This window comes from Urocampus carinirostris, chromosome 18 (genome assembly GCF_059441175.1).
Source record: "Urocampus carinirostris isolate Australia breed hairy pipefish chromosome 18, RoL_Ucar_1.0, whole genome shotgun sequence".
Lineage (NCBI taxonomy): Eukaryota > Metazoa > Chordata > Actinopteri > Syngnathiformes > Syngnathidae > Urocampus > Urocampus carinirostris.
Window position 1 is genome coordinate 6,957,620 of NC_142366.1, and position 19,148 is coordinate 6,976,767.

Genomic DNA, 19,148 nt, shown 5'->3' on the forward strand with positions numbered 1-19,148 from the left:
TTAAGAATTTTTTTTCATCAACATTACTTTGAAACTTATCTAGATTTAAAACCAAAACATCCTCCAAAATAAAAACATGAGAATCTAACCTTATAATAAAATATGAGTAATAAATATTCAACATGCTTAAAAACTAACCAGTGTGTGTGTGTGAGTGTATATGTGTTGTGTGGATAACACATTTATTTTTTTTCCTTTTTGTTCGTTTTTGGTTTTTGTCTTGGTATTTCAGAGGCTTGTATGTTTAGGGAGGTTGCGTCTTAATGAATATTAAGTATATCGTATAAATGCGAATATTGAATATCATAAGTTTTTATTATCTATTTATTCTTTGCAGAGGGGAGAAAAACATACAATTGAATAAAAAAAAAGAGAAACCAAGAAAAAAACCCTAACCTCGAATGCAGGACCGACATACATTTAAAACCCTAACTAAAGTTTAAAACCCTAATTTTAACAATTTGCTTTGCTGAACTTCAGGTTTTTGTACATTTATTTAAAGCTTTAATCTTGATTGGAACACATATATTAACGGCAGGCCTTTATTTTGGAGGCTTAGCGCCAACTCCTTTTTAAACTTTTAACCCAGGTTTTAAACAAAATTATAAAGCATAACCTTGAATAAATGGCCCTAACTTCTCTTTAAAACCCTAACTCAGAAGAAATAATTTGCCTAGAAACCATTTGCCTCACTGCTGACTTGACATGGAAATTACGATTTAGGTTTAATTTAACCTGAAATTCAGTGTTTTGGGGCTCATGCTGAAAACTCTCATTTAAATCCTTAAAGAGACAATGTGTAATATTAAGTTTAAACTCCTAGTGCTACAAAACAACATTATCCAGTAAAAAACAACACATTGATTTGAATACTAGACAAAAATACCTGAACTATTATACCAATGTTATTTTTTATTTAAACAAAGATCTTCGGTTGAGAAATTTGCATTTCTTTTCCACCGTGGAATGTTTGTCTGGCACCCTGCTGACACGCTGTGCCGTGTATCACTGTCCCTCACTCATACCAGATAACACACTGCCATCTAGCGGTCAAATATTAGACTCTTGGGATTTAATCTTGATTGAAATACAAATATTAAAAGCAAGCTTTTATTTTGAAGGCTTTTACTCCTTTTTGAAATATAAACCACGGCTTCAAACAATGACTCCAACTTTAAACTAAGTTTTAAAAAACAACCTTGAGTTAATTATTGTAACTTAAAATCCTAACATTTAAGACAGTGGTACGAATAGAAACCCCTAATTTATGTTTGAAGTATTTTTTTTGTACATGGTAAGCAACAATGCCCTAACCTTGATTTTAATATTGTGACCTAAAATCCACACCCTTCTTAAAACCTGAAAGTCTATTACAAATAGAAATCCTAATTTGCATTTGAGCCCTATTTTTTTGTACCATTAACAAGAGGCTTTTGTGGTTTGTCGTGCAGCGACAGCACCCCCGGTGGCCAAAGTGTGTCGGAGCAATTCCGCCTTGATTGGGTTACGGTTCTGGTGAGCAGTTTTGGCGCTGTAACGGTGCGCTGCGACGGGCGCGGCGCTGGTTTCCAGGGAACAAACCTGCTGCACCGGGTCCACCGGCGGCCCGGGGTCTTGGAGGAGCAGGACCAGCGCGAGGCCATTAAGTAAAGCGCCAAATTTGCAACACAACATTAAAAAACGGAAGTTTGAAATGTTTTTGTGTTAGCCTGATTCTGAAGGAGCCCTACATGGACAGGACCAGAGTGGGAGTTTTCGGAAAGGTATGGATCCGCGTTCTTGAGAATGTGACCGGATCATGTGGTCATGTGAATACGGCGCCGTTTTGCAGGAGTATGGCGCTTACGTCACCAGCTTGTTGCTGAGCGGTGACCAATCCCCTGCCAGGTGTGGGGCTGTGCTTTCGCCTATCACCGACTTTGAACTATACGGTGAGGTACCTTATACGGATTGGAAACCTTAATTAGAAAACCCTAAGCTGATTTCAAGCATAGACCTTAACTATGAACCTACTCCCTCAACACCAACCCTATTCTACTCTAACACCTAACCCTAAAACTAAACCTTAATCTCTAACCCTAAAGCCAATTTGAAACCTTAACTCTAGCCCTGAGCCTAGTCTAACCCTAACCCGTAATCATAACCCTCGTCCTCAACCCAACCCTACCTTACCCCTAACCCTAATACTTAACTCTACTTTAAACCAAACCCTACCTTAACCCTCTGTGACCTTACCCTAAGCCCTAGTCCGATCCATAGTCCAAGCCTCATACTAGCCCTAAATCTGAACTCTAACCCTAACTTAAACCTAACCCTACCCATAACATTTCAACTGTAACCTAACCTGATCGCTATTCTAACCCATGCCATGGCCCTAAACCCTGTCCTGTCCTAATCCCTTAACCCTCCAACCATAACTTGACCCTAAACCCTAGCCTACCCTCACCATAGCACTAAACCTTAACCGCAACTTGAAACCAAACCTTACCACTTAACCCTCTAACCATAACCTAACCAAAACCCTATCTCTAGTGCAGTGGTTCTCAAATAGTAGGGCGGCCCCCCCTAGGGAGGCGCAGGCCCGTTTGACTTCATGGAACTTTACTTTTTTTTTTAACTTTCCCAGTATAAAGCGCAATGGAATTTCGAGTACTCTAGGGCGCAGTGACAAACAAGTCTACCCCCAAAAGCTAAGACAAAAGAGTTTGCGAAGCGTACGGAGCACTTCACTGAGACCACGGAGGGAAACGGGCATCGAGCGGTGTACTTGCCATGGTAAAAATGTTGGCAACGGACAGCACAAAACCAAATCAATTAGGTTGCCACTTCAAGGCATTACAACCCAATCACGCTGAGAAGGCATAGATTTAGCATCAACGGAATTATCATGTTATTACCTATATCATTGATTGAATCATTGATTTTCCCCCGCCAATACTACGTGACTACTTAAATAAAGATCAATCTTGGGGGCGTGAGAGGGGATTTCTTCTACCTAGGGGGAGACGTGAAAGAAAATAATTGAGAAGCACTAACCTACTCTAAGTCTAAACACAAAAAAATAACCCCCTAAACCTAAAACCTAACCCTGACCACTCTACACCTAGATTCAAATTGAATTTTAAAAAAAGAACTTGTCTCATTTCAGCTTCTGCTTTTTCTGAGCGCTACCTCGGCATGCCCAAACCGGATCCTCGGGCTTACGCGGTACCCAAAACCAATCTTAAAAAAACAACAATAATAATAAAAATGTGTGACCTCCATTTCACGTCTCATTTTTTTCCCCGTCTCAGATGTCCAACCTAGCGCACCGGGCGGCTCAATTCCTAGACAAGAAATTCCTCATTGTACATCCCACAGCGGACGGTGAGAAAAGCGGGACAAGAAAAGTCCCCTTCTTTTGCGTCTTTTAACTCCGTCTCGTTTCTCGCTGTTGGATTCCTTTGTGTCAATTTTGTTTTTGTCTGCAGAAAAAGTCCACTTCCAGCATTCAGCCAAATTGATTTCCCAGCTCATCCACGAAAAGGCAAACTACACATTACAGGTAACCACTTCAACACATTAATCTGAATTAATTTAGTGCTTTATCTCAAAGGTTACAGCTGCTTTAACTTTGAGTTAAGCTGCTTCAAATCTTAACTACTTGCTTTATAGCTTTAACTTTTGACACCACAATAAATGAATCATTTTTCCAGTAGAGTAGTTGATAAATGTTGTGCTCTTAAAGCAACTTAAGGTAACGCTTTAACTGTTACGCTAAAGCTATAAAGGTCAGGGTTCGTACGGGTGATTGAAATCCCTGAATTTTAATCTTCTTTTCAAGAACTGAAAAGTGCTTGAATTTTGGGTGAAGTGCTTGTCGATGCTTGAAATTGTTGCCATGTTTCAAGTCTGCTTAAAAATGATGCCGACACGGTTGGGTGGTGGCTTTGCCATTCCATTTCTTTATCCCAGATTAATTGTAGCAGGTATTTGTTTGTAAAGCATTGTCCAATGAAGCGTCATCGACCCCTACGAATCGTGCCTAATAGGACAGGTGGACACCTAAACAGGGCCACTTAAATGTGTATTAGCGCAAGAATTATGTATTAGTTATGGACATTTATTATTAGACATGCAAAAAAATTAAGGTTACGTTTCTCTATGGTAAATTGTCATAGGAAAAATCTGCAACTGAAAATGTGAGTTACATATCACTGCCATTTTTACCCAACACCTATATGTAACAGAGATTACTCTCAAAAGCAACTATACTCACTATTTACTCTAAAACTCACGTTTCTTGATAAATGCACATGCAGAAAGAAGGAAAGAGAGAAAAATTACGGAAGAGAGAAAGAGAAAAAGAGTTAGGGAAAGAACAAATGACAGAGAGTAAAAGAAAAATACCAAGGAGGGAGAGAAAAGAGAAAAGGAAAAAAAAGAAAAAAGCAGGTGAGCGAGAAAGAGAATTGAGAAGAAATATATAGAGACAGAGAAAAGAGAGAAAGAACAAGTTAGATAGATAGATAGATAGATAGATAGATAGATAGATAGATAGATAGATAGATAGATAGATAGATAGATAGATAGATAGATAGATAGATAGATAGATAGATAGATAGATAGATAGATAGATAGATAGATAGATACTTTGTTCATCCCCGAAGGGAAATTCACATTTCCAGCAGCATCCCTGAGCTGAGAAGCATCCCTGAGCTGAGAACAATCGAGAACAATCGAAAATAACACGGGAGCTGCTGGAGTGGCTGCCATTCGTGACGGCGCCGGAAGAAAAGATTCAATTTGAATCATGTACAAACAAACAAACAATTGAATCATGTACAAACAAACAAACAAACAAAATATTCATGTAAGAGAGAAGAAAAGAGAACGAGAGAAAAATAAATAAAAAAGAGAGAGAGAATGCCAGAGTTAGAAAGAAATACAGCTCCAGTCATCTTTTTCTTGTTCTTTTCTCAGTGGCATTTTACGGGTCAGATTAAAACTCCTTGCGGGCCTTATTTGGCCCGCGGGCCACATTTTTGATACCCTTGAACTAAACTATACAAGTTGAAATATGTGGTATTTTTTTGGGCCACTGAGTGGCATCATTGTTCCATTTTAATTCCTTATGCTATACAATACAGTAAGACCTCGGTTGTCGCGGTAAATGGGGACCAAAACCACCCGCAAAAACTGAAAATCTGCGAAGTAGCAACGCCCCTTCAAAAATATATATATATATTTTTTTTAATTATTATTTTTCAGACCCGTTTAATGGGGAGCAAAGCCACCCGCGAAAAGTGAAAATCTGCAAAGAAGCGACGCCCCTTCAAAAAGAAAAAAAAATAATCTCATCTCATTATCTGCACCGCTTATCCTTATTATTCGCGAGCGAGCCCCTAACCCGCGGCGCGGGTACTTTCGGGCGCGATACGCACGACACCGCGACGGCCTGTCGGAAGCGCAGCAGAATGCGCGTTCACGCGAGGGGGGGAGGATTTTGTACGGGAGTCGGATTTGGGCACAACACCGGCGCGCGGTTTTGGTGCGGCTTCCGCTTCACCGCCGTAACGCATAATAGTCTTTGAGATCCCGTCAGCAAACACGAGCTTTAACGTACGCCACGAGCACCAAGGCTCTCGACTTACTCTGGCCGTACTGAGTGTACTGGTAGCCCACGGCTGCCACTGCTGGGTCCACGCGGCTTCCGCTTCACCGCCCCCTAACCCCCACAGGTCCCCCCTACCCCTTTCCCCCCATCGAGGGCCGTGTAGCGCCATGTAGAGCCATCGCGGCCCGAGCGGGAGACGTGACGTCGGTGACTTTTTTATCCGCGTTAACAAACGCATTTTGTAGAACACGATCAAGCTTTATTGTTTAAATAAACGCATTACATAGACTACGATCGCCCAATTATTTTAATTACCTCGCTTTATGGTTTCAATAAGCGCATTATATAGAATACGATCGCTTTTGTTGGAAGCGCAGCAGAATGCGCATTCACGCGAGGGGGGGAGGATTCTGTACGGGAGTCGGATTTGGGCACAACACCGGGAAACGAGAACAGCGAACCGTGCTAGGGTCGTCGGCTGAGGGGGATTCCCGCAAAAAGTAGTGACGCCCCTTAAAAAAAATAAAATAAAATACCATAACAGACCGCGAAGCTTTAAATCGGAGAACCGCGAAGTAGCGAGGTCTCACTGTAGATGCTGAAATATGAGGTGTTTTTTGAGCCACTGGGTGGCAACATTACTCACTTTTTCTTTCCAATTTGAGACCGAAATCTCCGGGATTATCTGATTTTCCACCGTAAAATCTGTTTAGATCTACCCGGACGAGGGCCACTTCCTCCCGAACAAGGCAACCCGCCAACATCTCAGCCAATCGCTGGTCAACTTCTTCGAAGAATGCTTCCGGCTACCCGAACATCTCCCGGATGAGGACGAGGAAGCCGAAGACGAAGGTTAGCCTGGACCGCACCCGCTGTTGCACCACATACTGAATCTCCTCGCACGACCCCGAAAAAAAGAATAAAGAGCCCCCACCATGGACCAAGCACAACATCTCGGACTTGGGACTATTTCCATTGTGGACCATTTTGGCGTCCAAGATGGCGGAGAACGGTATTGGAATTTTCTGATTGGATGAGCTCGAGCTCCAAAGGGGAAACTATTAGAATTGGACTTATTATATTCATTATTTAAAAAAAGAAAATGGACGCCTTCTTGGTGGCAGTTTTATAAACTTGTGAAGAACTTTTCATGTCGGTCTGTTTATTTGTATTTGTTTCCCGTCTGTTGTTCTCAGAAAACTGTAAATTAGCACACATTTCCATTTTAAAAATTGTAAAATGTTTGTGTCCTCATAAGACTGTTTTCTTGATATTTTTTATCACCTCACTGCCTTATTTTGTCCCAAATACATTTACATTGTACCCTAAAAAGACACACTTGTTGGTATTGCTAGCTTTAGCAAAAAAAAAAAAAAAAAAAAGAAGCTAATGCGCTGATAAGTTGGCACACATTTGGGATCATGAAGCAGTTTTATGAAGGATAGGACGAAAACAACTTCAGTGTGGGCTAAAAAGTGTTTTTCGTTATACTTGCTAGCTTAAGCCAAAAGACGAAAGCTAATCAAGTTTTCAAGAAAGAAAATTAATTTAGAGAAATTGAAATTTTTGTCAGGCTTGCTAGCTTTAGCATAAAGAATAAAGCTAAGCATGTTAGCAAGCAAAGCTAACAAACTACAACATGGTTTGGAATTGAATCATTAAATTAAGCCTTCAAAGATGAATACGAGATCTCTGTGGACTTTAATTCTGTACTATATTTATTTTTAATGTCTATCCAACCTTGTTAAAAAGTGGCACAGGACAAATAAAATTGGCATATTGTTTTTATTACTATTAATGAAGAAAAAATATGAATATATTGCCTGAGTTACAATCACATTTATTTCACAATCATAAACAAAAACTATTATAAACGGACTCACAATTATTTATTTTTAATACTCTTTTGTGGGCAGCACGGCGGCGCAGTGGTTAGCGCTTGTGCGGCACAGTTCATGTCATGGGAACCTGCCGTGGGTTCAAATCCAGCTCCAGACTTCCTGTGCGGAGTTTGTATGTTCTCCCCGTGCTTGCGTGGGTTTCCTCCGGGCACTCCGGTTTCCTCCCACGTTCCAAAAACATGCATTTCAGGTGGATTGGCCGGTCCAAATTGTCCCTAGGTGTGAATGAGCGAATGAGTTGTCTGTCCCTGTGTGCCCTGCGATTGGCTGGCAACCAGTTCAGGGTGTCCCCTGCCCACTGCCCGGAGATGGCTGGGATGGGCTCCAGCCCCCCCGCGACCCTAATGAGGATAAGCGGTACGGCTAATGAGATGAGATGAGATACTCTTTTGTAAACTAGCTAGCAGCAGAGTTCGTAGCTTAATTCAACAAAAACACTTCACGGCCAAATCATATAAAACAGACTTTGGCGCCATCTAGTGGCAGGAAAGTACTGATGGGTTGAATACTGTTCACAAAAGTAGTGTTTTTTTTCCCACCTGAAATGAAGCGAATAAATTCGAGAGTCCTTTCAGAAATAATATATTTGCTCAAAGATGCTGTTGATGCCGGTTTTCGTAGGACTGAAGTTATAAATCAGCGCTTGTTTCTCCTCCTCGTTTGTGGCGAACCGGTGAAGGTTTTTTCTGGCTGTGTGGCACAAAAAATACAAATGATTGTTTTTCTTCTTTCCCGTTTGAAAATGATTTCAAACTTGTTGTGATGCCATTTTCAGTAGTAGTGAAGTGATATATATTAGGGATTGACCGATACGGGTTTTTCAGGGCTAATACCAATTATTAGTATTAGAAGAAGGCCTATAACCAATATCTGGAGCCTATTTTCATCTGCTGTAAAAGCTTAAAAATTGGCCTAAGATATTTCCTATAATGCAAAAAGAAAAAAAAGAAGGTTATATTTTGAATAAAACATTAATAACTCCCTGAAACCTTTTACTTTAAATAAAATGTTACCGCAACTAACATGACTAAAGTTTCACTTATACCAAACACAATGCAGTAAATAAAACAAGGCTTAGCAGTAACAGGAATAAAAGGTACATACAAACTTAAATAGCTCCTCGAATATTTTTTATAATAAATTAAAAAAAAATGTCAATACAACCAACATGACTAAAATGCATCAAAATTTCAACAGAGCTGGCAAATTGGAAAGTGCAGGCTCTCCTATTGAAGTCAGATTGACAACTAATGTTATGAAAAGAGCTAATATATCAGTCTCCACATAATCGTGATTCACTAAAACAAGTTAACTACACTTTTTACGCTGCATCTTAATCGTAAACAGGCTTTTCTATCACAGACACGGGCATGTTGGGACAAGTTAACTGAGTTGCCGCTCAAACATTAATGTTCCTGCTTCAGTGGCTCAGTGGTTCAGAAGGCGGAGTAGCAAGGAGAGAGGTGGGGAGGTTTAGGAGCAAGGGAGAGAGTCTCAGCTGCATCAAAGACTGAATAATGGGCCCGCCGAATAAATAAATAAGCTGATATTAAAATCCGATAAATTCCTAAATATCGGTGCTGATAAAGGGCCCGCCCATAATCGGTCGACCTCTAATAAATATAGTAAATATAAACTTACACCACCATTCAAAAGTTTAGGGTCACTCAGACGATAGTTTTCCATGAAAACTCACACAGTTTTATTAATCAAATCAATTGCAAAATAAAAAGTATAGTGGAAACATTGAGAAGGTTAAAAAAATGATTGTTATTTGAGAAAAAAATTGTATATCTTTCTATCTGTATATATATATATGTATCTATGTATATATCTATATCTTTCTATCTGTATGTATATATCCTTCAAACTTTGCTTTCTGAGCAATCCTAAACTTTTGAACGGGAGTGTAGAGAACACTACAATAGGATAGTCCTTATTGTTCATTGATATCAACTTTGTGAAACATTGTATGCAATAAGATTAGACATGGCACTCCAGGGTATAACATATAATAAAGTCTTAAGAGGAAAAGAAACATCAGGATAAAAATAATACTGAAAAGAAAACTGTTATAATAATAATGCAATAATGAGGAATAGTTCATTATAAGAATAGTGCAATGAAAATAAGTGCAATAACTAATAGCAGCAGTTGTTAATAAAAATAACAATATGCAATGTAATCTAATCTAATGTGTATGTAATATATAATCTATGTATAGTTTATATGTAGTGTATATAAAAATACATGGTAAATAGTAAAAGTAGTAAAACTCCATCCCCTTGAGAGATAAAACTGCTAAATTTGGCCCTTTCATCTGAATTCTACAAACATGATTAGAAGAATGTTGCATTGAGACTAGTGAACAGGCCTACATTGTAAATACAATTTAAAATGAATACAATTATTAGGTCAACATCTTAAGGTACTACCATTGTGAATAAAATCAAATCAGGAAACTTACAAAAGTCTTCTGGGTCAATGCTAAGATACAAGTACAATGCTCTAATCAGGGATACAAATCTTGACTATCATCCTTTATTAATTATAATAGTTTTGGGGCTGAACATGATGCAGTGTCCCGAGATAAATGAAAGAAAAAAAAAAAGAGCTTTTTTTCCTCTTTCTGAGAGACGATTTGCATACCTTCGCCCACGAAGAACTCCGCGAAGAAGAAGGTGAGGCGCACCGCACTGGACGTGTGCGCAACAAAGGGTCTTCTCCACTCAAAGGCGTTTTTCTCGGGGTGCCATTGAGTGCCGTAGATGGGGAAGTCAAAGGCTAGGGCAAAGAAAAAAAAACAATCACATGAAGAAAGATGAAAAAAAAAAAAGAGTAAGGAGGGAAAAATGAAACCTTCTACAGTGGACACAAACTCAGTGTTGCCGTCGGTGTTTGTTGAGAGGACTCTGTAAAATGAGGTAAGGAGGTTGCTGCTGTTGAATGCCTGAAAAAAACAACAGGAAGAAAAAAAGGGTAGATTTACTTTGCGCCAGGAAAATGTAAAAAAAAAAAAATAAATAAATAAAAGACATTCTGGAACAGAACAAATGACAAAAACACATGTATTTTTGTCAAATAAATTTTCTGAGAAAAGTAATTCACCTGATTCTTGAAGAAAGGCTCTTAAAAATCTGAATTTATTTAATTATTGGGGAAAAAAACTTTTTGGAAAGAAATAAAACAAATGCTCAACTTATTATTGGAAAAAAAAATTCAAAAACAAAGAAAATCGACATTTGCCTCTATTTTTTTTTACAAAACAAACTTCAGGGGGGAAAAAAATTCAACCCAATACCCTAATCCTAACCCTAACACTAAAAACTGACTATAACCCTTAACAATAACCCTGACCTTAACTCTAATACACTAACTACTAACAACACATTTTTATCATTTTAAACCTTCATTTTAACACCAACCATAACTCTGACACCTATCCTCAACAATAACCCAAACACTACCCTTAACCCCAACAATAAAACAAGCCTTAATCAAACTTCACCCTATACACTAAATCCTAATGCCAACTCTAAATCGTGATCAGTGTTCCCTCTAAGCTGTGCGCGTGCGCAATAGCGCACTGCTCGCACATTCTCAGCGCATAAGAAAATCTAGCCAGCGCACAAGGGTCTTAAACGGCTCTTCAGGTTGTTTTTGCTTCTTTAATCCCAACATGACCAAGTATTATGTAAAATTATGCACAAAATGACTTAAAGGAAGGGGGGAATAGAACAAAAAAGAAAAAAATACCGAAATGAAAAGGTAGTGAAAAGCTCAGAAAAAAGGAAGAGAAAAAAAGAAGGAAAAATTTTTAGAAAAAAGCCAGAAAAAAAGAAAAGAAAGAAATGTAGGAAAAAAGTAAATAGAGAACAAAAAGAAAAAAGTAACAGCTCAGAAAAAATAAACACAATGAGATTTTTTTTTAAGGATTTTTTTTTTAAAAAGCAGAAAAAAACACGGAAAAAAAGAAGAAAAAGTTTGTCTCATCTCATCTCATTAGCTGCACCGCTTATCCTCAGTAGGGTCGCGGGGGTGCTGGAGCCCATCCCAGCAATCATCGGGCAGTGGGCAGGGGACACCCTGAACTGGTTGCCAGCCAATCGCAGGGCACACAGGGACAGACAACTCACTCGCTCATTCACACCTAGGGACAATTTGGACCGGCCAATCCACCTGAAATGCATGTTTTTGGGGCAACACGGCGGCACAGTGGTAAGCGCATGTGCGGCACAGTTCAAGTCATGGGAACCTTCTGCGTGGGTTCAAATCCAGCTCCAGACTTCCTGTGTGGAGTTTGTATGTTCTCCCCGTGCTTGCGTGGGTTTCCCCCGGGCACTCCGGTTTCCTCCCACATTCCAAAAACATGAAAAAGCTTGTGTTGCATTCAAATAATTTTTAATTATATCAAGTGAATCTTGTTGCCAACATTGTACTTCCACTAAAAATGTGATTAAGTACAGTTCTGTATCTTACAACCGGCTAAATAAGCCCCCAAAAATGTTAATATGCGACAAAATATATCAGGAAATAAAAAGAAATGGATATCTTGTGAAAGAATTGTAAGAATAAACGACGTTTGTAGGCCGTACAACCTTTGCAATAGTACATAAGTCAATTCATTCAAAAGAGAAAAATAATTTAGCATTGCCGGAAACTCAGCAAAATGTTACTTGATGTCAAGTTTTGGACATGTTTGATAATTAATTATCTTGCCACACTTGGGATTATGGTTGCTCACTGTTGTTTCAAGCGTTGCTCACCGACTTTGTGTGAACGCTCAGACCCGTGGAAAATTACAGGGAACATTGATCGTGACCCTAACTTTCCTAACCCAATCTTCACTTAACCCTAACTAAAATCCCATCCCTAAAATGTTAAACCCTTATGTTAAGCCTAACACTAAATCTATCCCTGAACCCTAATCCTAACACTGAACAATAAACCTGATGTTAAGCCTAAACCCAATACCTAAACCTACATCCTAACCCTAACCCTCTTGATCCTACCCCTAATTTAACTCTAACTTCACACAAAAACCTACCCCAAAAGCCACTGAAAGGAAAAACCCTCCAAATTAGTTATATGAACACTCCCCAACTTACGACCATTCGACTTACGTAAAACGGTAGATATGAATTTTTTTTTCGCGATGTCGAAAAATATCTGGACATTTCTGCAAGTTAGAGTCTGTATTGTGTGCACCTTTTTCCAAGTGCAGGACATTACTGCAGTGCTTCTTTTCGTCGCTAACAATGTGTGGCGCTGTGAGAGGTCACCCAGCATCCACCTCGAAGACTTCCCCTTCCTAGTTCGTGTGTAAACATTCTATACTGTATCTCCAGCGCGCTAAGAACTCTGACATTTTTATTGTTTAATATTTCGTGCACCCATTCACTTTGGGTGGTGTAAAGTGTATAGAAGAGGCGAGCAGTTTTATTTGAAATGAAAGGGGAATACGGAAGCTTGATGCTGTTGAGAAAATGGTTGGCTTGCTTTTTTTCGGCCACTTTTTACCATGGAGGAGGAAGTCGCCCAACTGTTGAAGCTCATCTTCCAAAAGTAAGTTAAACTTAACTTTATTTATCTTGATAGAGGAGTCTAGTTTGCAATAGTCTTTGATTCGCGCAGCCCTTTGAGAGTCTTTGTGGTTAAGGGCTATACAAATAAATTTGACTTGACTTATTATTTTATGAAATGTTTATTTTTTAGTACAAAACAATACAGGTTACTCATACAAGCATTAAACATACTTATACAAACCATAAACATACAAAATATAGCACTGAAGCAACTTACTAACAAATCCAACAACTGTCCGGAACCTAACTCGCTCGTAAGTAGAGCAGCGTCTGTACACTAATCATAAATCCTGACCCCTAACCCTAAATATCAACCAAAACTCTAAACCTAGACCAAAACCCTAAAATCTTACCAAACTTTGTTACTTTTTTAAGCCTGTGACACACAAAAAAACTACTTTATTTACAATTAGGTACATTTCCCCCCCCTCATTGTGCTGACCTTCATGGGCAAACTCCAACGGTGAGAGTTCTCTGTGAGGGGTTCCCGGGCCAGCGCCTCCATCAGGTCATCAGGGAACGCTCGGAACATTCTGCTGCTTTTGGCCTCTGCGATCGATACAAACATTGACTTTGCACCGGATTCAACACAACGGCGCCGAAAGTTACGTGCCGTACCTGCCGTGAAGTCCAGCGGCAAGGACACTTCAGTGGTGTTGGTTCTCTCCAGTAGAGAAACGCCATTGGTCAGGAGGAGAAGCATTTCTAGGCCCAGGCAGGTCCCCCAAATGGGGAAGAAGTCTCCACCCCGGTTGGCCTACGCCCACCAATCAGAGATTTTCGGCTTCTTGGTTGCTAGGCAACGGCGGGCTTGCCTACCTCCAGGGTCATCTCATAGAAGATCTTTGCGCTTCTCTGGTAGCCCGAAGAGAAGATGCTGGCCCCGCCTCCGGGGAAAAGTACTCTAAAGGGGGTCACAACAAGAACCCGGGTCATATTCCGTTTTAAAGGTGAAGTGCAGGATTTGAAAATGTTGATACTCTAAGTTGCCAGTAGAGATTCTTTTGAACGCGCTTGAATAAACTGTACTTTTTTCATTTATTTTTAGGGTTTCGGTTGGTGTTAGGATTTACTTGAAGCAGGCCTTTTCCTACTTTCACCATTTTCATGCTACACTTGCAAATAAACACAAACTAAAAAAACAGTGGAGACAAGCATAGCTTTACTCTACAGCACCTTTTCCAAGCCCCCATTCCACCTACTAAGTGTTCCGCCCAGAACAGCTTTGCTAAAAGTATGAATGGATAAAAGCAGATGGGTGCAATGGAAAATAAAGCAAAAGGGTCTCTTTGGACTCCGTGAGAGATTGTTAACCAACCCTTAGTAGATAAAATACTTAACTTTCAACTTTTTATGGATACCTAAAACCATGCACACACATTTAAAGGAAAACAAATCTGTAATAACAATGTCCCGCGACACCCGTGAGGATAAGCGGTGCAGAAAATGGATAGATTGATAAAAATGTGTATTTGGTATCCCTTTTTTCATTAAAGCTTTGTATATATGATAAATACAGTTTTAATGCGAAGAAATTGTCTATCCTAATGAACTACACAATATTTCAAATTAAGAACGATGTGTTGAACAAAAATATAACATTGTTTATCCTCCGTGAGATATATATTCTTTACAAAAATAAACACGTATACTTGTGAGAAAAAAAAACATTAAAGTAATACTGGAGTTCCTAAAGACAAACATTTTTGAGTGAACTAAAAACAGACGTGAAAAATAATATTTTGCCACTTTCAACAGAAATCTTCAAAGCGTATAATCTCTGACATGATTGATAAAAAGATTACATTTTGTTTATTGGGAATTTTTTTCTAAAATCAACATCTAGGGCTAAAATAAAGTTATTTCAAAAATTACATCCTCAAAAGGGTTGATTGCGATTAAAAAAAGAACCTCCAGTTGAGTAAACACTGTGTCACTTTCATCGCAAAATTTCAGTGTACAAGTTCTGAATTTTTGAATGAAAATCTTACATTTTTCATACATCATTTTTTTTCATGTCAACACAATCGATCTAAAATATTTGTTTAAAAAAAATCAGATAAAATATTCATTATTAATATTAATATTAATTGAACATTGCACATACAAACACAACCGGCATGGAATAGTCAAATAACAATGTAAAGTTAACCAATTTCAAGAAAAAACATAAGGTGCTGTCGAAATACAGCAAAAAAAGGAAATAAATAAGGTAAAAAAAAAAAACATGTGACATGTTTAATTCCAAGAAAAAGGGGAGATTCTTAAGTAAATTGGACACGGGGAGTGTTCATCAAACTTAAATTTCTAACAAATAAGTATACACTTTTGATATATTTTTTAGCAGATGAAAGTTTGCTGTACATAAAATAAAATGTATAGCATTTTTGTCATTTTCGCCCTGTATAAGGAGTCCAAATAATATATGATCTCTAGACCAGTGATTTTCAACCACTGTGCCGCAACACACTAGTGTGCCGTGAGAAATTATCCAATGTCACTTTTTAAAATTTTATAAAACATTTATGAATCATTTTCTGCAAATATTATGTCATTATCAAGAGTCTGTTCTGTAAAAACTGGGGGTATTATACTTTGTATTGTAATTATACAAACTGTTCAGTGTCATTTTATAACATTTTTGGTTAGTGGTGTGCCGCAAATTTTTTCCAATGTAAAAAAATATGCCCTGGCTGAAAAAAGGTTGAAAAACACTGCTCTAGACAATTTGGTAGGAAAAAGGGAGATGACAGGAGTGAGCCAGAGCTGGACATTCTGCCAGAGCTCAATATAATTGGACATGCTCAGTGGTTTCGATATCAATGTTGCAAAATGAGCAGATATTGTCTTCAATTGTAATCAATCTTTTGTTGGATGAATATTATTCATAATTTTGAAGTGTGTTTCTTTACCTTCAGAGGCTATAGGTAATTTAAGTTAAATAGTTTTCAGAAAGTGTCGTCAGATTTAGAATTAATTCATTGTTGTTTTATTTACCAGGAACTGTCAATTTTGTTAAATATTGTCTGATGAGGTTATAATTACATTTACTGTCCAGGAATTGACCTACCCTGTAAAAGATGTGGGAGTTATGTAGGGATTTATTTGATGATATTTAAGAAGTGCAGCGGTTATGCATATGAATAGCTTTAGAACGTCATTCACCAATTTCTTTAATTCAGATTTGGGAGTATTGAAGTCCAATTTGAATATAAAATGTTCATACCCTAATATTCACAATTATCGTCCTTTAGATATGATGATAACCATATGTTATTCTTACACCAATCCCCCAAAATAAGGATTTGTTCCTGTGTAATACATACCCATTATTCCAGATGGCAATGACGCGTGGTGAATAGTGGTGCACAAAGTAATTTCCGGTACAATAGAAATTGTTCGTGAAAATCCAGTACTGTATTGAAATCAAATGCAAGGAATCAAATGGACTGAACCATTTTCAAGGCAGTGGATTGTTTCCCACATTGTGTTGTTCACGTTTTTTGATATATTAAAGCCCATCCTGCCCCAACACAAGGAAAATAGAGTTTTTGAAATAATACAATTTTGGGGGATGCTTGGGTTGAATTTGGAGGTACTAGGACACCCCCGAACGGGCTGGTTACGCCCATGGGCCCAATAACAAAAATTGTACATTTTAATTAATCTAAAAAGTAGTACTTACCCATTAATCGAATTAAATAATCTTCTGTACTCTTCATCAGACTGATTAATCCTGCAAATAGAAGCATTAACATTAACATGTTCCAAACCTCCAACTGGTAATTCATCAATCCTTCAAAATAAAATGTCTAACATAATGGGAACCACTCTTGCTCCCGCCGCCTCCAAAAACTTGACGTAAGATGCAGCAATGTAAGCATTTTGGTTTTCTTTCGGCGTGGATAAATCTTGAGCCAGGATACCTTCAAAAAAAAGAAAAAAAAGTGAAAAAAAGTTTTGCTATCAACGACATTACGGCGCTGACAGACCTATTATGGGTTTATCGTTGCTATGCGCTTTCGTGGCCGAGTCCGACGGCGGCAAGTAAAATAAAAGCAAAACAGAAACGCAACAAATCAGCCCAAACATGATTCGAGAGGAGAAACGCCACGAGAGAAATGACTCAACTCTCCTCTTCGAAAGTTTGTTGAAGAAAACCATCCAAAAAAAATCAATGAGCGGGCATATGCTCACCTTTAGACTTTAAACCCAGGCTATCAATCATACTCCGGGGTCCTGATTTTCAACCGGAAGTGCAGCTGTTTTTCCGTTTAGGGAACGTCAGAGTAAAAGTGTGGGGATTACACAATAAGTGGCAACTAAGACGCTCGGTTATACATTTTATTTAGTTTGTGTTTCTCAAAATGTCTCAGTAATCTTATTTTGTACGATACTAAAGATAAAAAACAAGTAATGCCCGCAAAAAAAGATAAAGTTGAGAGGAATGGTTTTCTTAATATATTATATAAGTTATTTTATTTTTTAAGTGTACAGTATATTTAAGGGGGGGGGGGGATTTGAAAAGGGGATGCGTTTAATCGTACATACCTGTCAACCTCCACGAATCCATGTCCTTACAAAATGTTGTATTTTCCCTTACAAAATACAAAATAATCTTACACCATATTTTTTTCCAAACGTGTTTATTTATGTACCGTAGTTTAACATGATATATTGTACATGTGTTTCGTTATATCATATATATTGTTAATTAAACATTTTTTCTAGATACCGAGTTGCTCAACATGAATGCAGTTTTTTATAAAAAAGTTCAAAAATTAAGTAGCTTGGACGTTTACTGTAGAAGGAAAAAATACATGCAAATATAATTAAGTAGAATAATACATTTTCTTATTCAAATTATTAATTTATTTTCTGCATTAAATTATTGTTGGTAATATACTGTTTAAAGGCATAACCACAAACCTGTCTTTTTTCATTTTCTCCTTTTATACTTCCTTTTTTTCTTAACTTCTTTATACAACAATAATGATTCGTAATATAATGCATCAAAGCAAGAGAGCCATTTTAATGAGTCTTTGATGAGTTGAGCCGAAAAAGCCAGTTCTCTAAAAAGAGACAGACTTCCTTTCACATAACTACCCCATGAAATCCGAGGCGGCAGACGCATGCGCACACTAGCATCAAACCGCTCGTTTAGTTTTTAACGAAAGAAAACGATACCGAGATAGAGGCTACCATGGCGAACTCGTTTGACTTGATTGATTTGCGGTTTCGTGATAGTCGGTGTATACCGGATGGTACCCATAATTGATAAATTTGCGTTTTTCCGTACAGATTTTATTGTACGTCGTACACGTATTAAAATGCATAATAAACGTATTTTGTACAGCAAAAACATACAGGTTGACAGGTATGATCGTATCAAAATGAAATATTTCTTCAAAACGTGGTGCGTTTTTCCATGCGCGTTGACACTCGAAAATAAATATGTTGTTTGTACCCGGAAAACTATATAATGGAACGCCCCCCAAAAAATAATCTTTGAGACGTCTTTCAATCAGAATAGCACGTGATCTTATTAAAATATATTGAACATTTAAAATTTGAAAAAAAAAAACTTGTTGAATATCTGTAACGGGTGTAATAATAACTTTTGTTATGTTGAAATTCCTGCTGAAATATGTTTTTATAGGTTATGTATAAGTGTCCTGCAATGACGAGTCAAACAGTGCCACCTGCTGGTATGGGGTAAGGTTTAGTTAAGCCTCTGATTTTTTGACCGGAAGGCGGATATTGTTAGCAGTTTCCAGCGCGCTGCTAACGGTATTGAGAACCAGCGGAGGTGCCAACCACATGGTGTGTGTATGTTGTCACTCATTAGAGCAACTGTAATAAAAGCCTCATCATCCAGTCCAGCCTGAATGTGGATCCTTGGTGGGACGGGTACACCGCAGTTATGTACATATATTGTCTGATTAACTGACATTGGGATGTTTATTCAGTCTGCCCTGGCATGAGGAATTAATTTGTTTCTACCCGGAGTAGTATGTCGGAACACCAAATTAATTATGTGATACGTCTTTAATAGTCTGAATAAGA

At 38.2% G+C, this 19,148-nt stretch overlaps 2 protein-coding genes across 4 annotated transcripts in view; one reads left to right on the plus strand and one right to left on the minus strand.

Annotated features, from left to right (window-relative positions):
- LOC148348246 (A-type potassium channel modulatory protein DPP6-like) overlaps positions 1 to 6,981 on the plus strand; it is a 173,700-nt gene extending 166,719 nt beyond the window's left edge. For all 3 annotated transcript variants that reach the window (XM_088322763.1, XM_088322765.1, XM_088322764.1), the window contains exons 19-25: positions 1,452 to 1,646; positions 1,709 to 1,763; positions 1,832 to 1,931; positions 3,149 to 3,207; positions 3,294 to 3,366; positions 3,471 to 3,544; positions 6,310 to 6,981. In XM_088322763.1, the coding sequence (XP_088178889.1) occupies positions 1,452 to 1,646; positions 1,709 to 1,763; positions 1,832 to 1,931; positions 3,149 to 3,207; positions 3,294 to 3,366; positions 3,471 to 3,544; positions 6,310 to 6,453 (700 nt within the window). In that variant the 3' untranslated portion in view covers positions 6,454 to 6,981. The remainder of the gene's footprint in view (positions 1 to 1,451; positions 1,647 to 1,708; positions 1,764 to 1,831; positions 1,932 to 3,148; positions 3,208 to 3,293; positions 3,367 to 3,470; positions 3,545 to 6,309) is intronic.
- Positions 6,982 to 7,367: 386 nt separating this feature from the next.
- ggh (gamma-glutamyl hydrolase (conjugase, folylpolygammaglutamyl hydrolase)) lies at positions 7,368 to 17,329 on the minus strand. The gene is made up of 9 exons (XM_088322766.1): positions 17,075 to 17,329; positions 16,900 to 17,008; positions 16,768 to 16,818; positions 13,902 to 13,986; positions 13,701 to 13,839; positions 13,525 to 13,631; positions 10,357 to 10,447; positions 10,147 to 10,281; positions 7,368 to 8,187 (listed from the first exon to the last, which is right to left on the minus strand). Exons 1-9 carry the CDS (start codon positions 17,244 to 17,246, stop codon positions 8,069 to 8,071), a joined length of 1,008 nt encoding a protein of 335 aa, XP_088178892.1. The 5' UTR covers positions 17,247 to 17,329; the 3' UTR covers positions 7,368 to 8,068.
- Between the last annotated feature and the right edge of the window lie 1,819 nt (positions 17,330 to 19,148).